The sequence below is a fragment of the Odontesthes bonariensis genome, chromosome 21 (genome assembly GCF_027942865.1).
Source record: "Odontesthes bonariensis isolate fOdoBon6 chromosome 21, fOdoBon6.hap1, whole genome shotgun sequence".
In the NCBI taxonomy this organism is placed as follows: Eukaryota; Metazoa; Chordata; class Actinopteri; order Atheriniformes; family Atherinopsidae; genus Odontesthes; species Odontesthes bonariensis.
This window is the reverse complement of record NC_134526.1, coordinates 18,344,120-18,362,725: the sequence shown is the minus strand read 5'-3', so window position 1 is coordinate 18,362,725 and position 18,606 is coordinate 18,344,120. Positions and strand designations below refer to the sequence as shown.

At 40.3% G+C, this 18,606-nt stretch overlaps 1 protein-coding gene across 2 annotated transcripts in view; it reads left to right on the top strand.

Moving 5' to 3' along the window:
• The window catches only part of LOC142372066 (voltage-dependent T-type calcium channel subunit alpha-1I-like), a 184,505-nt gene that overhangs the window by 126,393 nt on the left and 39,506 nt on the right, over window positions 1-18,606 (top strand). For both annotated transcript variants that reach the window (XM_075454847.1, XM_075454846.1), the window contains exons 9-24: window positions 890-1,214; window positions 1,560-1,948; window positions 6,748-6,899; window positions 7,364-7,549; window positions 8,042-8,159; window positions 8,288-8,443; window positions 8,727-8,817; window positions 9,873-10,027; window positions 10,230-10,943; window positions 11,447-11,547; window positions 12,778-12,901; window positions 13,116-13,184; window positions 15,656-15,834; window positions 17,727-17,853; window positions 18,215-18,340; window positions 18,455-18,544. In XM_075454847.1, coding sequence (XP_075310962.1) covers window positions 890-1,214; window positions 1,560-1,948; window positions 6,748-6,899; window positions 7,364-7,549; window positions 8,042-8,159; window positions 8,288-8,443; window positions 8,727-8,817; window positions 9,873-10,027; window positions 10,230-10,943; window positions 11,447-11,547; window positions 12,778-12,901; window positions 13,116-13,184; window positions 15,656-15,834; window positions 17,727-17,853; window positions 18,215-18,340; window positions 18,455-18,544 — 3,102 coding nt within the window. The remainder of the gene's footprint in view (window positions 1-889; window positions 1,215-1,559; window positions 1,949-6,747; window positions 6,900-7,363; window positions 7,550-8,041; window positions 8,160-8,287; window positions 8,444-8,726; window positions 8,818-9,872; window positions 10,028-10,229; window positions 10,944-11,446; window positions 11,548-12,777; window positions 12,902-13,115; window positions 13,185-15,655; window positions 15,835-17,726; window positions 17,854-18,214; window positions 18,341-18,454; window positions 18,545-18,606) is intronic.

Here is an 18,606-nt window from a genome sequence, read left to right as displayed (position 1 = left end):
AGCAACTGGTGTCACAAATATATGCAGAGGTCTTAGTTTTCATAGCGACAAGTAAACTTTTTAAAGTAGTGTGGTTAACCCTGTGATTCACAGCTTTTTTGGGCAAATGTCTTTTTTACATGTTGGGAAAGTGTTGTGGTATCATTTAAACGGTTTAAATGATACCACAACACTTTCCCAACATGTAAAAAAGACATTTGCCCAAAAAAGCTGTGAATCACAGGGTTAATGTTTCAAAGAGTCATTATGATGTTTGGGATTGTCCATCAGCTCGATCTTAATACATTTCTAGATTTGCATATTCAAACAGGATTTCAGGAAAGGTCAAGAGATGTATTTACTGATTAGTTTGTGTTTTTTTCCACAAAAATGACACTGTCTCAATGATTTGCATGAACTACTGTCCTTTTTCCAGAAACTTTTGCGTCATGTCAGAGACTGAAAATGAAAGAGAAAAAAATCCAAACGCTGAACTGGCCTTTGGGCATGTGTTGGCTTTGTCTGTCTGCTCCTACCCTCAGATACCTTTAGATTATGTACAATATTTCTACAGGGCAATTAGCGCACATTATTGGAATCAGCAAGTGTTAGAATTTGTTGTACAAACAAGTGTGTATTTACCACTGGAACATTGGAGTTCTTTACATATTTCGTGTATCTTAAATCAGCAACATCTACTTTAACCAGGGGCTGATTATTCAAAAAAGGCTCTTTACATTTTTACATTTTGTTTTGTTGCTTTATGGTTTGTTTAAAGTATGTTAATATGCAGAAATTCTTTTTGATGGCTAAATATGAGCTTGTGTCTGCAGGGATGTTGCTTGGATTTATCGTCTTTAATACGTCCATCATGATCCACAGTCGTCTAACTTTTTGTCTTCCCTCCCAGATTGGTTCATTCTTCATGATCAACCTGTGCCTGGTGGTCATCGCCACCCAGTTCTCAGAGACCAAACAGCGGGAACACCAGCTGATGCAGGAGCAAAGGGCACAGTGCCTGTCCTCCTCCACCCTGGCCAGTATGGCGGAGCCAGGAGATTGCTACGAGGAGATCTTCCAGCTGGTCTGCCATGTCCTCCGCAAAGCAAAGAGGAGATCGGCAGCTCTCTTCTACACGCTGAGGGGCAAGCCCCCGCCGGCTGGTGGTGGCAGGGGAAATAGGCGAGGTGCAGGGAATGTGAACGGAGACCACCATCATTCGAGGCACTCGAGATGTGAGTAGAAGGTTCTCAAAAAATGGCACGAGCACAGCATTTATTTATGTAACTTTTGGCAGTTGTATTTCACAACTTGGACAATTGTGCAACAGTAGGAGTTGAATACGTGTTATGTTTTATAAAGACATGATCACTGAGATCACAAGTTTATTTAATCTTGGAATTCTTTTACAGTGAGGTTAACAAATGTAAGTTGGGTCAAGTGGGAAATTATGCAAAAACTGTTAATTAATGACTTCAAATTACTTTAAATTATCTATTCAAAATGCTCTGCTAAAAAAAAAATTAACATTTTAATCAAAACTAAAGAGCACATATATCCTTGTCACTTTACCCATGCAGCACCCAAATGTCCACATCACAAGAAGCAGGACCACAGCTCCCAGGCACCAGCCAACTCCATCAGTCTTTCTGTCCCCCAGAATCCTGAGGACTGCCCTCTATGCGCATTATCAGTTAAAGAAAGTGCAGGGACTGTGGGAGATTCGGCTAACGGTGAAGAAAATGAGGAGGATGCCGTGAAGGAAACAGACAAAGAGGACAACCCCTTAGAGGAGACGGGACATGAAGAGATGAAGCGGAGGAGGACGTGCTTTGGGCGTTGTAAGGACCTTTGGAATGGCATGAGGAAGAAGCTTTGGGGCATTGTGGAGAGCAAGTACTTCAGCAGGGGCATTATGATTGCTATTCTCATTAACACCATCAGTATGGGGATTGAGCATCATAATCAGGTAAGATGATCAAGTTGTGACACTTCTTAGTTGTTGTTATTTTTGGGAGGGTTTGGGTTGCAATGATAATGAACAATGTTAGGTAATTACCACATGAGCTAATGAGCATAATGATGATCAAAGCTGTTTCTCTACTACTAGAAGTTTACTTACTTAAATGTCCTTGATGAAATACACATACTGTACATATTTCTACTTGCGTGAATGAAAGCATTGCAGCTTACCAGCATCTCTCCGTGAGTGGTAGACTGTCCTGTCAAGGGAGACGGGTGTATCAGCATGTTCCCGTGAAGCAGTTGTAACTGTCATTACCTCACAAAATACTGCATTCAGCCATTACAGAACAGTTACAGTTTTAGTATATGCTTTATTATAAGTTGTTTTGTTCTAACACAGCCCGGTCGGTGCTCATCCAAGACGATTGGTGATTGGGGTCCCCTGTGTTAGATCATGTGAAATCATGTGAGACACCTTCTGTTGCGTTAGCTCAGGTTGGCCTACCAATTAGGCACCAATTAGGCACCAATTAGGCACCAATTAGGCACTAGCTTTTCGGATCTTGAACTGTTTGAAGGATGACATCGTTCAAAAATGTGTTCATGACAACAGCTTTTTATCCATGACCATATTTCTGCAGTCTTGCGCACTAAAGTTCATATCAGTTAGCCTGGTTTGGTAGACTTGTACAGATTTGCACATGCAAACAGAAATGTGCAAGCTTGAAAAATCTATTATTGCAAATACAAACCTTTGCTTGTAGGTCCAACATTTTGAATGATATAACTCTCTATAATATTGAGTAGAACATTTCGCAACAATTCTGGTAATAATCACTGTAACATCTTAATAATTATTTATTTGGGCTGGAAAAAAAGACTAAATCTGTATATTTGTGCTCAACAGCAGCAGACACTTGACAGCAAGGTAGTCTTTAGAAATAAAAGCAGACTTTAGTTGGTTTTAACGAAACAGTAAGAATAGATTTTCTTAGTTTTTGCCTTTTCAATATTAATTTTTCATACCCCCTTTTGGTTTGGTCTTGTTAGGGTCTGCCTTTTATTCGCGATATCGCCATTGTTTATTCTAAAAGCTGTGAGCCAGCAGAGATAGTGATTGTTTTGGAACGTTGCCTTCAATTATTTATACTGGCATACAATACTATGGTGTCAACAGAGTGTGTTGGCGTAATCATTTTGCACTCCTCTCTCACTCAAACAAATCAACAGAAAGAAATATTATAATGGCAGATGACATTCAGACAGATGAGTGTGGGTGTGGAGCATCAGTGCGCACAGTTTCCTGACAAAGGTATAAACATTTAGCCTAGCAGCAGACAAAACCGGGCTGGTTTTTAACATTGGCCAGGCTCCTCAGAAGCAGACGAGGCAGGTGTCTGAGTGCGAGAGCAGAAGACGCCTGCCAAGAATACACGTACACACACACCATACAAGCACATATTTTTTGTCCAGTGTGTGTGAGCACAAACAAAATATCTTTTCATTCTTGTACACAAGTACCGACAGAAACACATGCGGGCATAGACTCCCAAGCTGTTACATAAGACAGCTTTTTTCTTTTTCCTTCATACCCCCCTCTCAGATCAAACCATTCTTTTCTCTCTTTATTTCCTGCTCCCTTCCTTTCTAATTTTATTTTTGCCTGTCTTCCCTCCTTTTCTTCATAAATTCCCCCATGTACCTTTGCTTTGCACTTTCCCCCACCCGTCCTTTTGTTCCTTACTGCCTTCCTTCTCCCCACACCACCCCAAGTGTCTCATCTACTCTCTGACTTTTTTTTTTTACCTCCCTCGGTTTCACCCTCCACCTCCACACTGCTCCCCTTATCATCCACCCCCGCACTCTCTGACAGCGTACAGAGTAGTTGCTTTCTCTCATCTCTGAAGACTCTAAAAATAAACAAGGAATTGTTGGGGGTGTGGTGGTGGGAGGTTGGGAAAGCAGCACAGGAGGGTGAGGTGGATGGGAGTGGGATGCAAGGCAGACAGCAGTTACACAGCAGTTTTCGACTCAATTCCCCACGTGATTCTGGGAGTGAGCCACTGTGTGCAATTGAAAATAGGCATGTATGCCGAAACACACATTGGCATTTGCATGCACACAGTCACTAACTCTTTATTTGCATGTCTTCAGAGCTTTTCTCCCTCCACAGTTTCCACAGGCTGACATAAAGGCATTGATACAACTGTGTGTTTTTGCTGTGCAGGAGATAAGCCTTACCTCGAGTTTCTTATAACACAAGGACTTTGAATTGATTTTGAAAGAAACACTGGGCTGAAATATCTTCTTTGGGAAAATATGTGCATCAACAATGTGATTTCTAATGAAAGTTGTATATCATTCTGTGTGGGTTACACTGAGAAGCATTTCACTGTAAAATATAGCACAAATAGAACAGCAGAACTTTGCTATTATCTTACAGGAAATTTAATCAAATTTTAGGGATTATATGCGATCGTAAGATACATTTAGATTTTACATAAAGTTACTGTAACTGCCTTTTCTAGTTCTACATTTACAATGTTTTCTTTATAATCCACACGATATGACATAAAAAAAAAAACGAAATAACTGGAAAACCAAGATTAAACAGATTTCAAACAACAAATCAATGAAATAACGTAATATTATGCACAGGTATTACTCCTCATCGCCCCACTGGTGGAAGTGATTAGTAGTAAAGTGTCCCCTGAATCAGTATGCAGAATGGCTCATTTTCTGCTTCCAAACCAAAATTATTCAGAAGCAGAGCGCCACTTTACCTTCGACTGTATTACATTGTCATCAACCCAGCAACCCACTGCACTGACGGTGCCGGTGAGTGCACTTGGAGGGTTATTTGTCGAAAAAATTCTGTTTTATGCGGATGAATTACAGTTATCTTCTGTTATTGGTTAACTGACTGCAATGACTGTGGGAGATGGAAATGCGACTGTTACGTGAATTGCAGCAACTGAGTTTGCTTTGTTTTGCCACATATACAGTATATATAGTTGGCTGCAACTGATTAGAGTCTCTAATTCATTTCGTTGGAAGACGGGCTTTCTATCTGCAGTCATACAGGAAGCTGCAGCTTATTTTTTCATATTAAAGCAACAATCATGTCAACTTAAAATGAGTGAGGAAAGAACAACAGGATGAGGACACTTCTATGGCTGGATGAACATGAAACATCCACAGCTTGACTGGTACAAGAGCAGGTGGAGAGTAACATGGGATAATATGGCACAAGAGTATGAGGAGAAACATGGTTAGGGAATGAAAGGTAATGGGGAACAAAGAAGGTGAGCACAGACGAGGGAGAAAGCTTGAGGAGAGAGAAGTGATAGCATTTTGTCTGAGTTAAACTGTGGTGTCAAGGGCCGTGATGGCTCTGTCAATAGCAATAAATCTCATATCCTGTGTTTGTGCTTACAACTGGTGTGGAAGTTCTAGATATACCAGATATACTAAAAGAGCAGCTGCGAGGGAAGGAAACTTGTGTTAATCTCTCTGTTTACATTCAACTCCACTTTTCATATTTCCTACTGCTCATCCACTGGTAGTATCAGAACATCTTTAAATGATATTTCCATGTTTAATTTTCAAGTGGGTACCTTCACCTCACTGTGTCTGCCGTCCTTCTACTGATTCTCAATAGATTTTTTAAAGAATAAAACATTATCAGTCAAAACTGAACGAATGGGGTTTGGACTGTTTTATAATGGTTCCCTCTCCACAATCATCTTATCTCACTGTTTCTTCCTCACTTTCAAGTTTTTTTTCTCCTTGTTTCTCCTAAACACCCATCATGTCATCATTTATATCATCTTCTCACCCTTTCCCTCTCCCTCATGCACTCTCTTCCTCTTGCACTCCTTTCTCTGATCGACAGGAGGATATTGATTGGGAAGAGATGGGTCTGCCTGATAATGAGACTCAGTGAGGTACAGAAAAAAAGGATGGAGAACTAGGGGAATGGAGATGGATTGGAAGTAAAAGCAGATTAGAAGAAGGGGGAGGGGGCGCTGACAATGTGTTTTTCCCTGTCACGCTTTGCTAACTTTGGCAGGGATAGCTGGCCATTTTTCCACTGGCTTTGAAGCTGAAATTCACAGGGGGTATCAGAAGAAAGCATCTGATCTATACTGTACAGACCACACATTCAGTCATACACAAAGCATACTTGAATGAAATGTGCAGGCACAGACAATTGGAAATGAAGCCAGAATTGACCAGAGATTGTGTGTTTTTTCTTTCTCTGTGGTTCACATACAGTCTGTATGCATACTATTGCCAATTCTTCATCACAGCTTCAGCTATTCAGGCTGTAACACTAACAATACGCACTCTCATTTCCTGTTTATTTTTGCTGATTTAAGTTTTCTTTTACAATTTCACAAAAACATCTCTGGTGACACTACTTGTTTCCCAATTTTTCAGTCTCTTTGCTTCTCTAAGATGAGGTGGTTGTGTTTATTTTATTTGCAGGGGAGAGGTGAATCGTCTTATCAAGTGATTGTCAGTTTGAGTGTCAGAGAGATGTGATGCATGCACAGTTTTTTTTTTTTTTTCCTTTTTTCACAGTGGCTCTTGTATATTTTCTAACAGCAAATCTAGTTGCAAAGCATTGATTGAATAAATGTTTTTTTTCTCTCTTATCATGCTCTGTTTTCCACTTGAAATACTTGCAACTTGAACCTTGCTCAAACACTGTCTATACCAACTTCCCGATCTGACTGGCTTTTATAATTTTGTGCTTTTATGTTCCTGTGTCCTCATGCCTGCATTACCTCAAACAAGCCTGAAGAGCTGACCAATGTCCTGGAGATCTGCAACATTGTTTTTACCAGCATGTTCACCCTGGAGATGATCCTTAAGCTTACTGCTTTTGGCTTCTTTGAGTACTTGAGGAATCCATACAACATCTTTGATGGGATCATTGTCATCATCAGGTCTGTAATCTATCAATTGTTTCAGTGTTGTCACAGCTTTTGTCCAAACATTTAATTACTGGACTTAAAGACGCTCTTTTATCTCCAGAAAGTGTACATACATCTGTTTGCTGTATTCCTCAATATGTTACAAAACAATGCCAAACAAATTGGTAATAAATTAGCAATCTACAGTGCTAATAGGTTAAGTTGAATATGTCAGATACATCAGTATTTATTTTCCCCTTTGTATTGAGTGTTTATGGAAATATACTTTTATGTGGGATTTATCCATTGATCTTATCTTTACTCATTTTTTTATCTCCTGTCTTTTGAATTTTATTAGTGTCGATCACCCTCTCTCCAAAGTTCTTTCAATCATAACAATGTTTCCTTTTTTCTCTTCTGATGAAAGATATTTACATTTCTACCACATCTTCCATGTTCTCTCTCTATATATAAACTGCAACACACACACACCCCAGTGTCTGTGAGATCATTGGCCAGGCAGATGGTGGTCTGTCAGTGTTGAGGACGTTCAGGCTGCTGAGGGTCATTAAGCTGGTGAGGTTCATGCCTGCACTGAGGCGGCAGCTTGTGGTGCTGATGAAGACTATGGACAACGTGGCCACCTTCTGTATGCTGCTCATGCTCTTTATCTTCATATTTAGGTAACATAATGAATTCATGTGGAATATGGTAAATAGACATTTTTTTGGTGAGACAAAGACACTTAAGGGAGGAAGGTGTTCATGAGATTTGTGGAGAAAGTGTACCTGTGTCTTTTTGTGTATGCGTACACTGTTTGACTTTACACAGACAGAAGTTTGAACATGCATATCATTTCATAAAAAAACAGTAATACCCTGCAATTAATAAAAGTACACTGCTATCTTTACCTAAACTGTTGTTATGAGGATCTGACACTGTAAACAGTGCGCCATTAGAAATCTTTTAGCTGTTGTGATCAGTCGAGTAAGTCAGTTGTAAAATCTAAGTTCTAGAAATGTGTGGTTTATCCTGATTTGACATTGTCTGATACAACAACATCCCCTTGATTCCATCCAATATGTAATTTACAAACATCATGACGCTGTAATCTTTTTCTGATGTGAAGTAAGTAATGGTTGCAGAAATCATTACTTGTGTTACTTGTGTTGCAGCATACTGGGGATGCACATATTTGGCTGTAAGTTTAGCTTAAAGACAGAGGCAGGAGACACAGTGCCTGACAGGAAGAACTTTGACTCCTTGCTTTGGGCCATTGTCACCGTCTTTCAGGTAACAATAGTCAGAACTTGCAGAAATTCTGTCCAGCCACTTACTTTTAGCTGCTATAAATCATTTGAAAAAAAGAAACAAGCAAAAAAAATTAATAAAACACCCCATGCTGTGTTTTATTCTTATAGATTCTGACTCAGGAGGACTGGAACATGGTGCTATACAATGGCATGGCATCCACCTCCCCCTGTGCTGCTCTCTACTTTGTCGCACTTATGACGTTTGGAAACTATGTGCTCTTCAATTTACTTGTTGCCATCCTGGTTGAAGGTTTCCAAGCTGAGGTAACACCTTTATCTAAGACGATGGACAGTCCCGTACTTTGCAAAAGATAAATTATAGCCAATCACAACCTCATTCTGTTTCTTTCTTTCTTCGTCCCTTCTGCAAATGTATAAGAGTAAAAAAAAAAAAAGACTTCCAACTTAAATAATCTTGTAATTGCTCATTATTTTTACACTTTATGCTTTTTCTTTGCACTCTGTTCAATATTCTTTGTTTCCTGATGCCTTTCTCTCTCTCTCTCTCTCTTTTATATTACTGTATTTTTCTTTCATCATCCAACAGGGTGATGCAAACCGCTCTTACTCGGACGATGACAGGTCTTCCTATAATTTTGACGAGAATGATAAGCATAAAGACTCCCTGCACCTCTCAGGTATTAACACTTCCCACAGCTTTACAGCATTTCAAGACTTGTTTCCTTTCAGCTTTGAAATTATACATTGATTTCACCACAGAATGTGGGGTGTCATTTTTAACTAGTATATACCGACCAATAAACAATGACAAATAATGCATCTCCTCTCTTTTAAAGCATGGGGTTTAAAATAGATCAGCTCACGTAAGATTGTTTTTTTTTTTTTTTTATTGTAAGTAGGCATTTGAAACAAAAACATAAATACATTTTTATATGAATTTCCAAAAACAAAATTTGTTATTAGCTATTCGATACCAGATTTGCAATATTTGATTCAGAAAGGCGTAAGAAGAACCATCATATTCACGCTCTAAGCTGTCAGCCAATTTGTTGTATCTGGTACATAAAACATGTACACTTTCTACGACAAACCTTGCTTAGCATCTTTTTCCAGGCTGAAATGTTAGCTGGAAGGACTAAATAATGCATGCTCCATGATACTTGTCCATACTCTCCTCGCTCCTGTCATAACAGAAGTGAAGTCACTAAGAGCTAACCAAAGACTCCTGCAGTATAGAGCAGCGATTAGCAGCACATTTGAGATGCATTTGATGATCCGGGATCACAGTTCTCCTGAGCCCAAATGTACCTTTTAAATGTCATGTGTTCATGGAGGAAAAGCACATTTGGAATTTTAATGTTTCTCAAGAGCAATTCTGCCAGAATATATGCCGTGAGAGTGAATAAACCACTGGCACATATCCCCTTGTTTCACTATTATGAGTTCCTCCCTAGCTTCTGTAAGCCGGTTTATTGTAAATGAAACCTTCTTTTGCCCCTCGAGGTGGCTATAACATTGTTTTTGGCAATTTACTGTGTACAATGATGGAGAGAGGTCTGCTTTAATGGCAACAACAGAGAAATCACAAACAAAGAGAGGCAAGGGGCTTATTTAATCTAGTCTATGACAGCTTCTTTCTACTCATACATCTTATCTCTTGTTTTCTTATTTCCTTTTAACACCATTGTTTTTTTTTCCTTTGTTTTCTTCTCCCCCTACCTCTCTTTTGCAGATCCAAAGATCTGTACCCTGACCCCTAATGGACACCTAGACCTATCCCTGTTGCCCTCCGGTTTATTTCCTGGAGAGCGGTTAACCTTTGCGCTTGGCTCCAGGAAGAATAGTGTTATTTCACTCGGCAGGGCTGACCTAGAGAAGAGGGCTATGGTAAGAGGAGGGTGTTTTTAACACAAACTGTAACCACCACTTGTTAGATCTCGGCTCAACGGCAGGATATTGTTTTATAAACTGACAGAAACTGTGAGAAGGTAAAATTATGGGTCTGTTGTCAAAGTTGTTATATTGTGATTTTAAAATGTCATAAATTCACCATAGATTTCCATCAGTATCAGAGGTTTGTCTCTCTCAGTATCCAGGTCGCAGTTACCATAACTGGGGCCGTCCACTGCCTCCCCAGCCTCACACCTTGTGGGCCCGTCGGTCCAGCTGGAGCAGTCTTGGCGGCCGGCCCTGCTGCTCCTCATCTCCCTCTGCTAGTCCAGCCTTCACCCCAACCTCTGTGAGGCCCTTCTACGGCTACGGCCTGGGAGGTCTTGGAGGGGTGGTTGGAGGAAGCCTTCGTATCCGTGGTCCCCGGGCCTCCTCATCCCCTCACCACAACCATCACGTCCAGCCTGATGAGGAGGAATCTCTTCTCTCTCCTTTAGCTATCGCTCATCACTCTCTTCAGCTTCCCCATCCTCTGCTCCCTGGCTATTTTGCACCGCGGAGGGACCGCAGAGCTCTTTCGTTAGAGCTCCCCCATGTGCTGCAGGTTCCAGTCGGAACTCCTCACACTCCACCACAGCCACACCACCAGCTGCCCCCCATGGCGCTCCATGCTCGGCACAGAAAGAAGAGCCTCTCTGGAGGGCTGGTTATCAGTGGTGGTGGTGACTTAGAAGCAGTTCACCAAGACTGTAATGGAAAGACCCCACTGTCACACCTTCTTCAGCCACCTCCTAAAGGACAGACTGAACAGACCGGTGGGACAAACCCCCAGAGCCGCCTTATGGCTGAGGTTTTCCCCCAGGTCAATACACGCTGCAAGGACCGGGACGATCTGGATGATGACCTTGAATATGTAGGTGTTTTTTCTTTTTACAGAAGGAAGGAAATTAAATACTAAATGCATTAGGAAAATAATTAAGTCAATACAGGAAATGTAATTATCTGTTTCATGTGATGCAGACATGCATCCATAAAACACCATGTGAAAACATTTAAAAGACATGATCAGGTTTTGTGAGCAAAACACAAGATACTATACAAGCAATAATCTTTTGCTCTCTTCATGTCATTTGTATGAAGCCTGCACTCCCTATCACCTGGGTCTCATGGGGATTCCATTGTTTTCATTGTAAACAAGTCTGTGTATGAGTGAAGGTTAATTAGAAAGGACCATTTAGAGAGCGGGGGTAAAGAGCTGTACAGATGGTAATGTTGGAAGATGCTCCGAGCTTTTGCGATGTAAGTGTTTCACTTGCGTAAATAATTCAAAAAGGAAATATAAACAGGCACTTTATCTGCAAAGTGCTGTGTGTCTCTGCTTGGGTGTGTGTGCTCTGATATATGCATTTGTTCCAGAGCTTGTGCTTCCGCATCCAGAAGATGTTGGAAGCATACAGACCGGAATGGTGTGAGTCGAGAGAGGACTGGTCCATTTTCCTTTTCTCCCCACAGAACAAGTAAGCCACCGCAATCTATTTGCTGTTTCCAGCAGTTTTAGTGATGACTTGATTTGCTTTGTTCAAAGTTGGTGCTGTTTTAAAGTGAGTGTCCCATCTTTGTTGGTTATCAAAAAGAACCAATAAAACCAAAACGAAAAAGGTGTGCAGTCTCATTTTTGCCATGGCAGAATTTGAAGAATTCAGGATCTAAATCTGGAAGCAGATAGATATATATAAAGGCAGTCATTTCTAAATTGAGAAATAACAATCTTTGGGACAAAAAAATTGTAAAAATGATAATCTGTCCATAGCTTTTTGGAGTAATCCTGCGAACAGACAGACGTCCTCTGCCTTGGGCGAAAAAGATCTACTTCAGAATTTTAATCAAAGTAATCTTGTTTCACACTAAGATTTCATGGGTACCTTTTTAGCCCATGCTCCATCAAGTTTTATTAAATATGGTTTGTTTGTTTTTGGACAAAATGCACTGAAATCATCACATTCCACCTGGACTTTTGTTACATTGGTTCAGAAATCACCACAGGTATATTCAACAAAACTAAACAAAAAGAATACAGTCACTTAAAACACAGACACAACCACAAACTTCTGTTAGATTGCAAGGAACTGGCCTCAGGAGATACATTGCTGATGCCATAATCTTTGTGGTGATGTTTTGTTGTAATCTGCATGAAGTGATTGACTCATTATAGTTGAGTACTTTAATAAACCCCCTTTGAATATCTCCGTGTGTTCCATTTAGAATTAATTTGATTTCTCTTGTAGTTTATTCATTTTCATCTTTAGTCTGTGTATCATCCGTTCCAATAAACACTGCAGCGGAGATATTTAATTGCTTTTTGGCAGCACCTACTGTCACATGCACAAGTTTTCAAAAACATATTCAGTATTTATATGTCCTATCTCTTTTGCCACCTCCTCCCCCTTTCTTTGTGTGTTTCTCTCATATCCCTCTATTCTCCTCTCCCAGCAGAGCATGGTACTCGGGAGTCCTGTGCTTCTGAGAGTGCTGTTAATGTAATTTGTTTTGAATTAGGAGCAATGTAAACAGGGGCTGAATGAGGCTATTTACTCAGCAAGATGTGAGGGTGCTTCCGAGCACAATCGGAGAACTGGCTTCCATTTTGATTTGATAGAACAGGTTTATAGATAATTTTGTGTCGGCTTCTTTTTTAGGATAATTACAAATCCAAACTTATCTGTGCTAATTTTCTTCTCTGCCCTCAGGTTCAGACAGATCTGCCAGTCCATCATAGCCCATAAGCTGTTTGACTATGTGGTATTGGCCTTCATCTTCTCCAACTGCATCACAGTGGCTCTCGAGAGGCCCAAGATACTGCAAGGCAGCTTGGTAAATCCATCTGAAATGTGTGCCTATGTGTGTGCTAGAAGCTACAGTGTTGCTCCTGTTGCTCCTGTTGCTCCTGCGTTTTTTTTGTACTGTAAAAGTATTCTCTGATGATACATTCAATTTTATCTAAAAGGTGCAATAAAGAAAGTTTTAAAACCCCTTATTGGCCTGTATCCTGTTTCTGACACTCTCTTCCTCTGTTTTGTCCATGCAGGAAAGAGTCTTTCTCACCATTTCCAACTACATCTTTACTGCCATCTTTGTGGGCGAGATGACTCTCAAGGTAACATTTTTATAACCTGTCTCTATTGCTGCCAATGCAGGCCCCACCCACAGACATATTTGGTGTGTGTGTGCGTGTGTGTGCGTGTGTGTGCGTGTGTGTGCGTGTGTGTGCGTGTGTGTGCGTGTGTGTGCGCGTGCGTACGTGCGTGTGTGCGTCTGTCTCCTCCTATGTCTTCTGGTTTGTCTGTCTCTGTGAATCACTTCAGTGCTCCCACAGCTTATCCTCTTCCCTTTCCTTCCTTCAAAGCAATTCCCATGTTCCTTTGGAGAATGGAGCAATTAAGCAATGTCATTAATTACTGGCTAGTCTACTCCTATAGATGTATTCCAGCACTGCCCCCGCACTCTGTCTCTCCTCCTTTCCTCTCCTACATTAAGCACGCCTTTTTGTAAGTCTGCGATTCCACTTCCTTTGGGTCGCTCTGTTCTCATTAGTCCTTTTTTTAGTCCTCGATCTGTTTGTTTCCCCATCTTTTGTTTCTTTTAGTTTTTCTCTCTCCCTCCTCCACTGCTTCTGCATTCTCAGGGAAAAGCTATGGCACAAGTGGGCCATCAATTATGCACTACTGCAATCAATTATTAACCAATCACAGCCCGTCAAAGAGCCACAGACTTGTCAGACCCCTGGCCACACAGTACACGCACCGCTTTGTGTCTCAGTGTGTCTGATCTTGTGTATCTCCGCAATGTGAGTTGGTGTGTGTTTGTTTGTGTGACATTAATCTCTCCATAGGACTCTGCCATGTACAAGATGCAGCCAAACAAATGCACCACACAGCAGGGTTGGAGAATCTGTCAGCTGTGTGATGCATCTTTCAGCGAAATGTTGCGGCATGTCTTCCTTGGCTATAATAAGCCACTTTCGGACTGTAGGAACCTTTGGCAGTTCTAATAACCTTTTAATCCGTGGGGCCGTTTTCTCCCGTGTTCGGACATACAGGAACTCGGGACCATCTCCCTCAGTTCCTATAACTATTTAGCTCCTTCTCCGAGGCTGGGTCTTTTCATGGTTCTATAGAACGCATCTGACGGAGGTGTTTGGTCGTCGGTAGCTACGCCCCATGTCATGCCATCACGGCTGAAATGTTTCCTCATAGGACACGGACACAGCCTGCGGGTGTTTAATAAGTTAAACTTACACTTTTTCTCCTTTGTCTGTGGCGCTCTGCTCTCCTTTCTTCCTTCATGAAATGAAAAAGTATCTCCTGACTCTCTCTGTGTGCTCTTCCAGCCTCGATATTACACGCCTGATGTGATCGTTCATGATTAATATCACCATCATGCAGACCATGAACACGGTGGCCTCCTAGCTCTCCATATTAGCTTCTGTGTTGTGTTTTTCTTCTCTCCTTATTTTTACCGGGTTTTGCTTCGTTTTGTTTTGTTGTTGAATGTGGCGCTAAACGGCTAACGGCTAACACGTCACGCAGACGGCTGCGCGCGGCGCATCAGTCCCGACCTGGTTCCGACTCATGTGCGAATGCAGACTGATACAGTTCCGCTGGGGAAGGACAGTTATCAGAACGAAATTCGAGTAGGACAGTTCTGATAACTGCGTTCTTAGAACGGTCTGTCCGAAAGCGGCTATAGATCATTTACAAAACCGTTTTTTAATATTTGCCTTCTACAGACCATATAGATCATATACTGTAGACACAGAATAAAAACTGCAAACTTTACACACAATCGTTAAACATTTTGTTGATTTTATTTATCATTGAGGGTATTTCACATTTTGGTATTCAAACTTAGTTTGCCAGACACTGATCCTTCGATCAATTTGATGTTTGCACACCAGCCCCCTCGGTCTCTTTAAGCTTTGCCGAACACTTGGCAAACAGCTTCAAATGTCATCAGCAGATTTTTGCCTAAGCAGGCATTATGCTACCAGGACAGCTTTGCAGGACACAGTATCCATCTGTGTGCAAGTATTATAATGCCTGTAAAACATCCATCCTTCACTTCTAAACTCACAGAGGGGTAAGAGTTTCATCATCTGTCAAATTGCCTGAGAATAAAGGGATTGGCTTTGGGGTCATAATTAATGCACCAGTAGAAAACACTCCAGCTCTGACATCTGTTCAGATGCCTGGTTGGGTCACTGTAGATGTACATGCATACTGATAACAGGGGCCATTTGTATTTTATTTTCTATGTATATTATGTAAGCTTTATATATCCTTTAGCTTTATATATCCTTTATATAAGCTTTATTGTTTTGAATGTGTGTAACATCTTATTGTTGTTCTGCTACCGGCTGTTTTGTCTACATGTCATTTCATCCTCTTGAAATTTTTAGTTCACCTTTATTTTGTGTTTCGTATGTGTATTTTCTCAAATTGTTTGCTTTTCAAAACTTGGTCAAAAACTAACATTATGCAACCAACTGTGATTGTGTTTGAATTTCCATGCTAACGAAAAGCGAAGTCTATGTTCTTAAATACTGCTTCACTTCTCTCTTGTCTTCAGGTGGTTTCCATGGGTTTGTATGTGGGGGAACAGGCTTATCTCCGCAGCAGCTGGAATATTCTGGATGGATTCCTGGTTTTTGTGTCACTGATTGACATTGTTGTGTCTATGGCGGGAGGGGCTAAGATACTTGGTGTGCTCAGGGTCCTCCGGCTTCTCAGGACACTGCGTCCCCTAAGGTACACGTTAAGGCTCGGCACACAGAGCAACGTGTTTTTGCAGTTTTTTCTTATGTTCTTAGTAAGCATTTCGATCCAGTGAGTATTTCCTTGTGCTAATCCAAATTCATGTTGACATGTGTTAGCTTGTATTTCAACAGTCCTTGTTGCCTGTTAAAATAGCACTGGGTCAACACTTTGACTGTGATATTGTTGTGCAGAAGGACGTTATGCTATACAAATCAGAAACCAAACCATTGGGTCTTTTCATTATCAAACTTATACAATAAATCCCCTTTAAAGTCATTGTACAGTAGGCCTATAGATCTTGTTGGCTACAATTTAAGGACGGTTACACTAAGTAAATTAGCTCTTTTCATTATCAATTGTGTTCACAGACAGGGATTTTGGGAAATGCTCCAGAGCTCATGCACTAAATTTCCATGACAGAATCTTGCTTGTTTTTAATGCAGTGCTGCCCAAAGGCTGGAAGATCACAGCACAGGCTTCAAATATTGATTTCCAGCTGTGTCCCGTGTTCACAGAGATGTCTCCAGACTCTCTTTTGATGATATTACATTCTGTAGATGATGAAATATACAAAGTCAATTTTAAGTTGAAAAACATCATGCTGACATTGCTCCACGGTTTGCAGATGCAGGATTTTGCAGATTGTTGAACCTCAGACCAGCTTTACATTTGAGATACTGTCTATCGAAGGTGCTCTTTTCATTATTCATCTTGTTACTGACCTGTGGCCAAGTAAATTAATGAATAAATAGCAGCAACATGTTCCTCCAGCTTTCTTTAACATTTAGTCTTCTTTTTGCCAAAAAAAAATATATTGCTGCTCTTTAATTCAAGATGAGCAAATATCTTTCATAGAATACTAAAATGTCTCAATTTCCATGTGCATACATTAACATATTGGTTTATGAGATTTGCAAATCATTGCATTCTGTTATTATTTACATTTTATCCAGCATCCTAATTTCTTTTGGAATAGTTGTTTCAATTCTTAACTGAATTCTCCTCTAACTTTCACATTTCTGTTGACTTTTTTTTTTTTAAAACACTGTAAAACTACCACCTGTGTAAAATCCTTATTTTTAACCAAGGCAACATTTATACTGCAAAAGAAGAGCTTTTGTTGAGTCATCGGCTGGTCTGTAACATAAAGCAAAACTGATCCATTGATAATAAAGAGCAATTAGGCATAACCTTAACTGCAAGGCTTTATCTAATGCAGAATATTTGGGAGGCTTAATAAAACACTTGACACACTTTAATGAATTTAGAGTTAAATGGCATGTATGCATGAATGAATAAATCACAGGATTCAATATGACTTCGATTAAGAATTACCGACTAAATGTCTGCACCCACCTTTCATTCAGATAGCGTCAGAACTGTAAAGTATTGATGAAATATGGTCATTATTTAGTTGATTCGTTTATTTTTATCATTTTTGCTGTTCTCGAAATGACCCCTTCACTGGCCCAGCCTTGTCTGAACAGTTTCAATCTTACAAATTCAAAATGTTAAGAACATGACAGCAGGGCGAGGCTCTGCCTGCAGACACATTCAAAATCCGTTTATTCATCCACTTATTTAACAATTGCAACAGCAAGCAGAAAATCCTGACATCATTTATAAACCAGATTCTCTGTAATTACTTTGTATTCACCCCTGAATGGTACAATTTTCAAGCCAATCAATGCAATTTTAAAGATGTTATACTGGGGCAATGACATGCATCACACCAAATACCTAAGATGTGGTACAGAATATACCGATAGAGAAACAAAAACAAAAAGAATGACTGTTTACCAAAAACATTTTCATGAATCTCACGTTTTAATCCAATTAGTTTCTGTATAATAAATGTATTTCTTTTTGTCTCTCCTCCTCAGAGTGATTAGTAGAGCTCCAGGACTGAAGCTGGTGGTGGAGACCCTCATCACTTCCCTGAAACCCATTGGCAACATTGTTCTCATCTGTTGTGCATTCTTCATCATCTTTGGCATTCTTGGAGTGCAGGTAGGGAACAATGCACCGCTGTCTTTAACTCAACCTCTATAATGTATCCTTGCACATTATTATTATTATTAATAACCCAGTTGTTTTGTGTCCATTGTAGTTTCTAACACCACAGGCCTAAACTGTTTTATAATGTATCATTGTCTCCCTCACTTCCTCTCATTAGCTTTAAATCACAAAAACATCCCTTGCATTACCTCTCTTAAGTAAAATCTCTTTATGCCTCTTACATAACAGTAGATCATTTTCAGCCTGTGAGTTCTCTGACCAGCTCATTATTTCATCTCATTAGAGTAATCCGCAATGGCTCATTTCTCAAAAGTCAGATGGCATCAAAATCTTTTTTTATTTCTGCTGACAGCTATTCAAAGGCAAATTCTTCTACTGCCTCGGCCCTGATGTCAAAAACATCACTAACAGGTCTGACTGTGTGCAAGCCAACTACAAGTGGGTCCACCATAAGTACAACTTTGACAACCTTGGACAGGTGAGGGTCATCTGTGTTTCTTGACACACATTTCTTGACTCATATTTGAAAGAAAAATTTAACTTTTTAAATAAATTGTATAACATTACCTTTTACCCACCAACTGTTGTCCAGGCTCTGATGTCCCTGTTTGTACTCGCCTCCAAGGATGGATGGGTCAATATCATGTACCATGGCCTGGATGCAGTGGGTGTAGACCAACAGGTCTGTATGGGAGCAAATGTGTTTTTATGAAAAAGATTTTTGCCACCATCGTTACCATATAG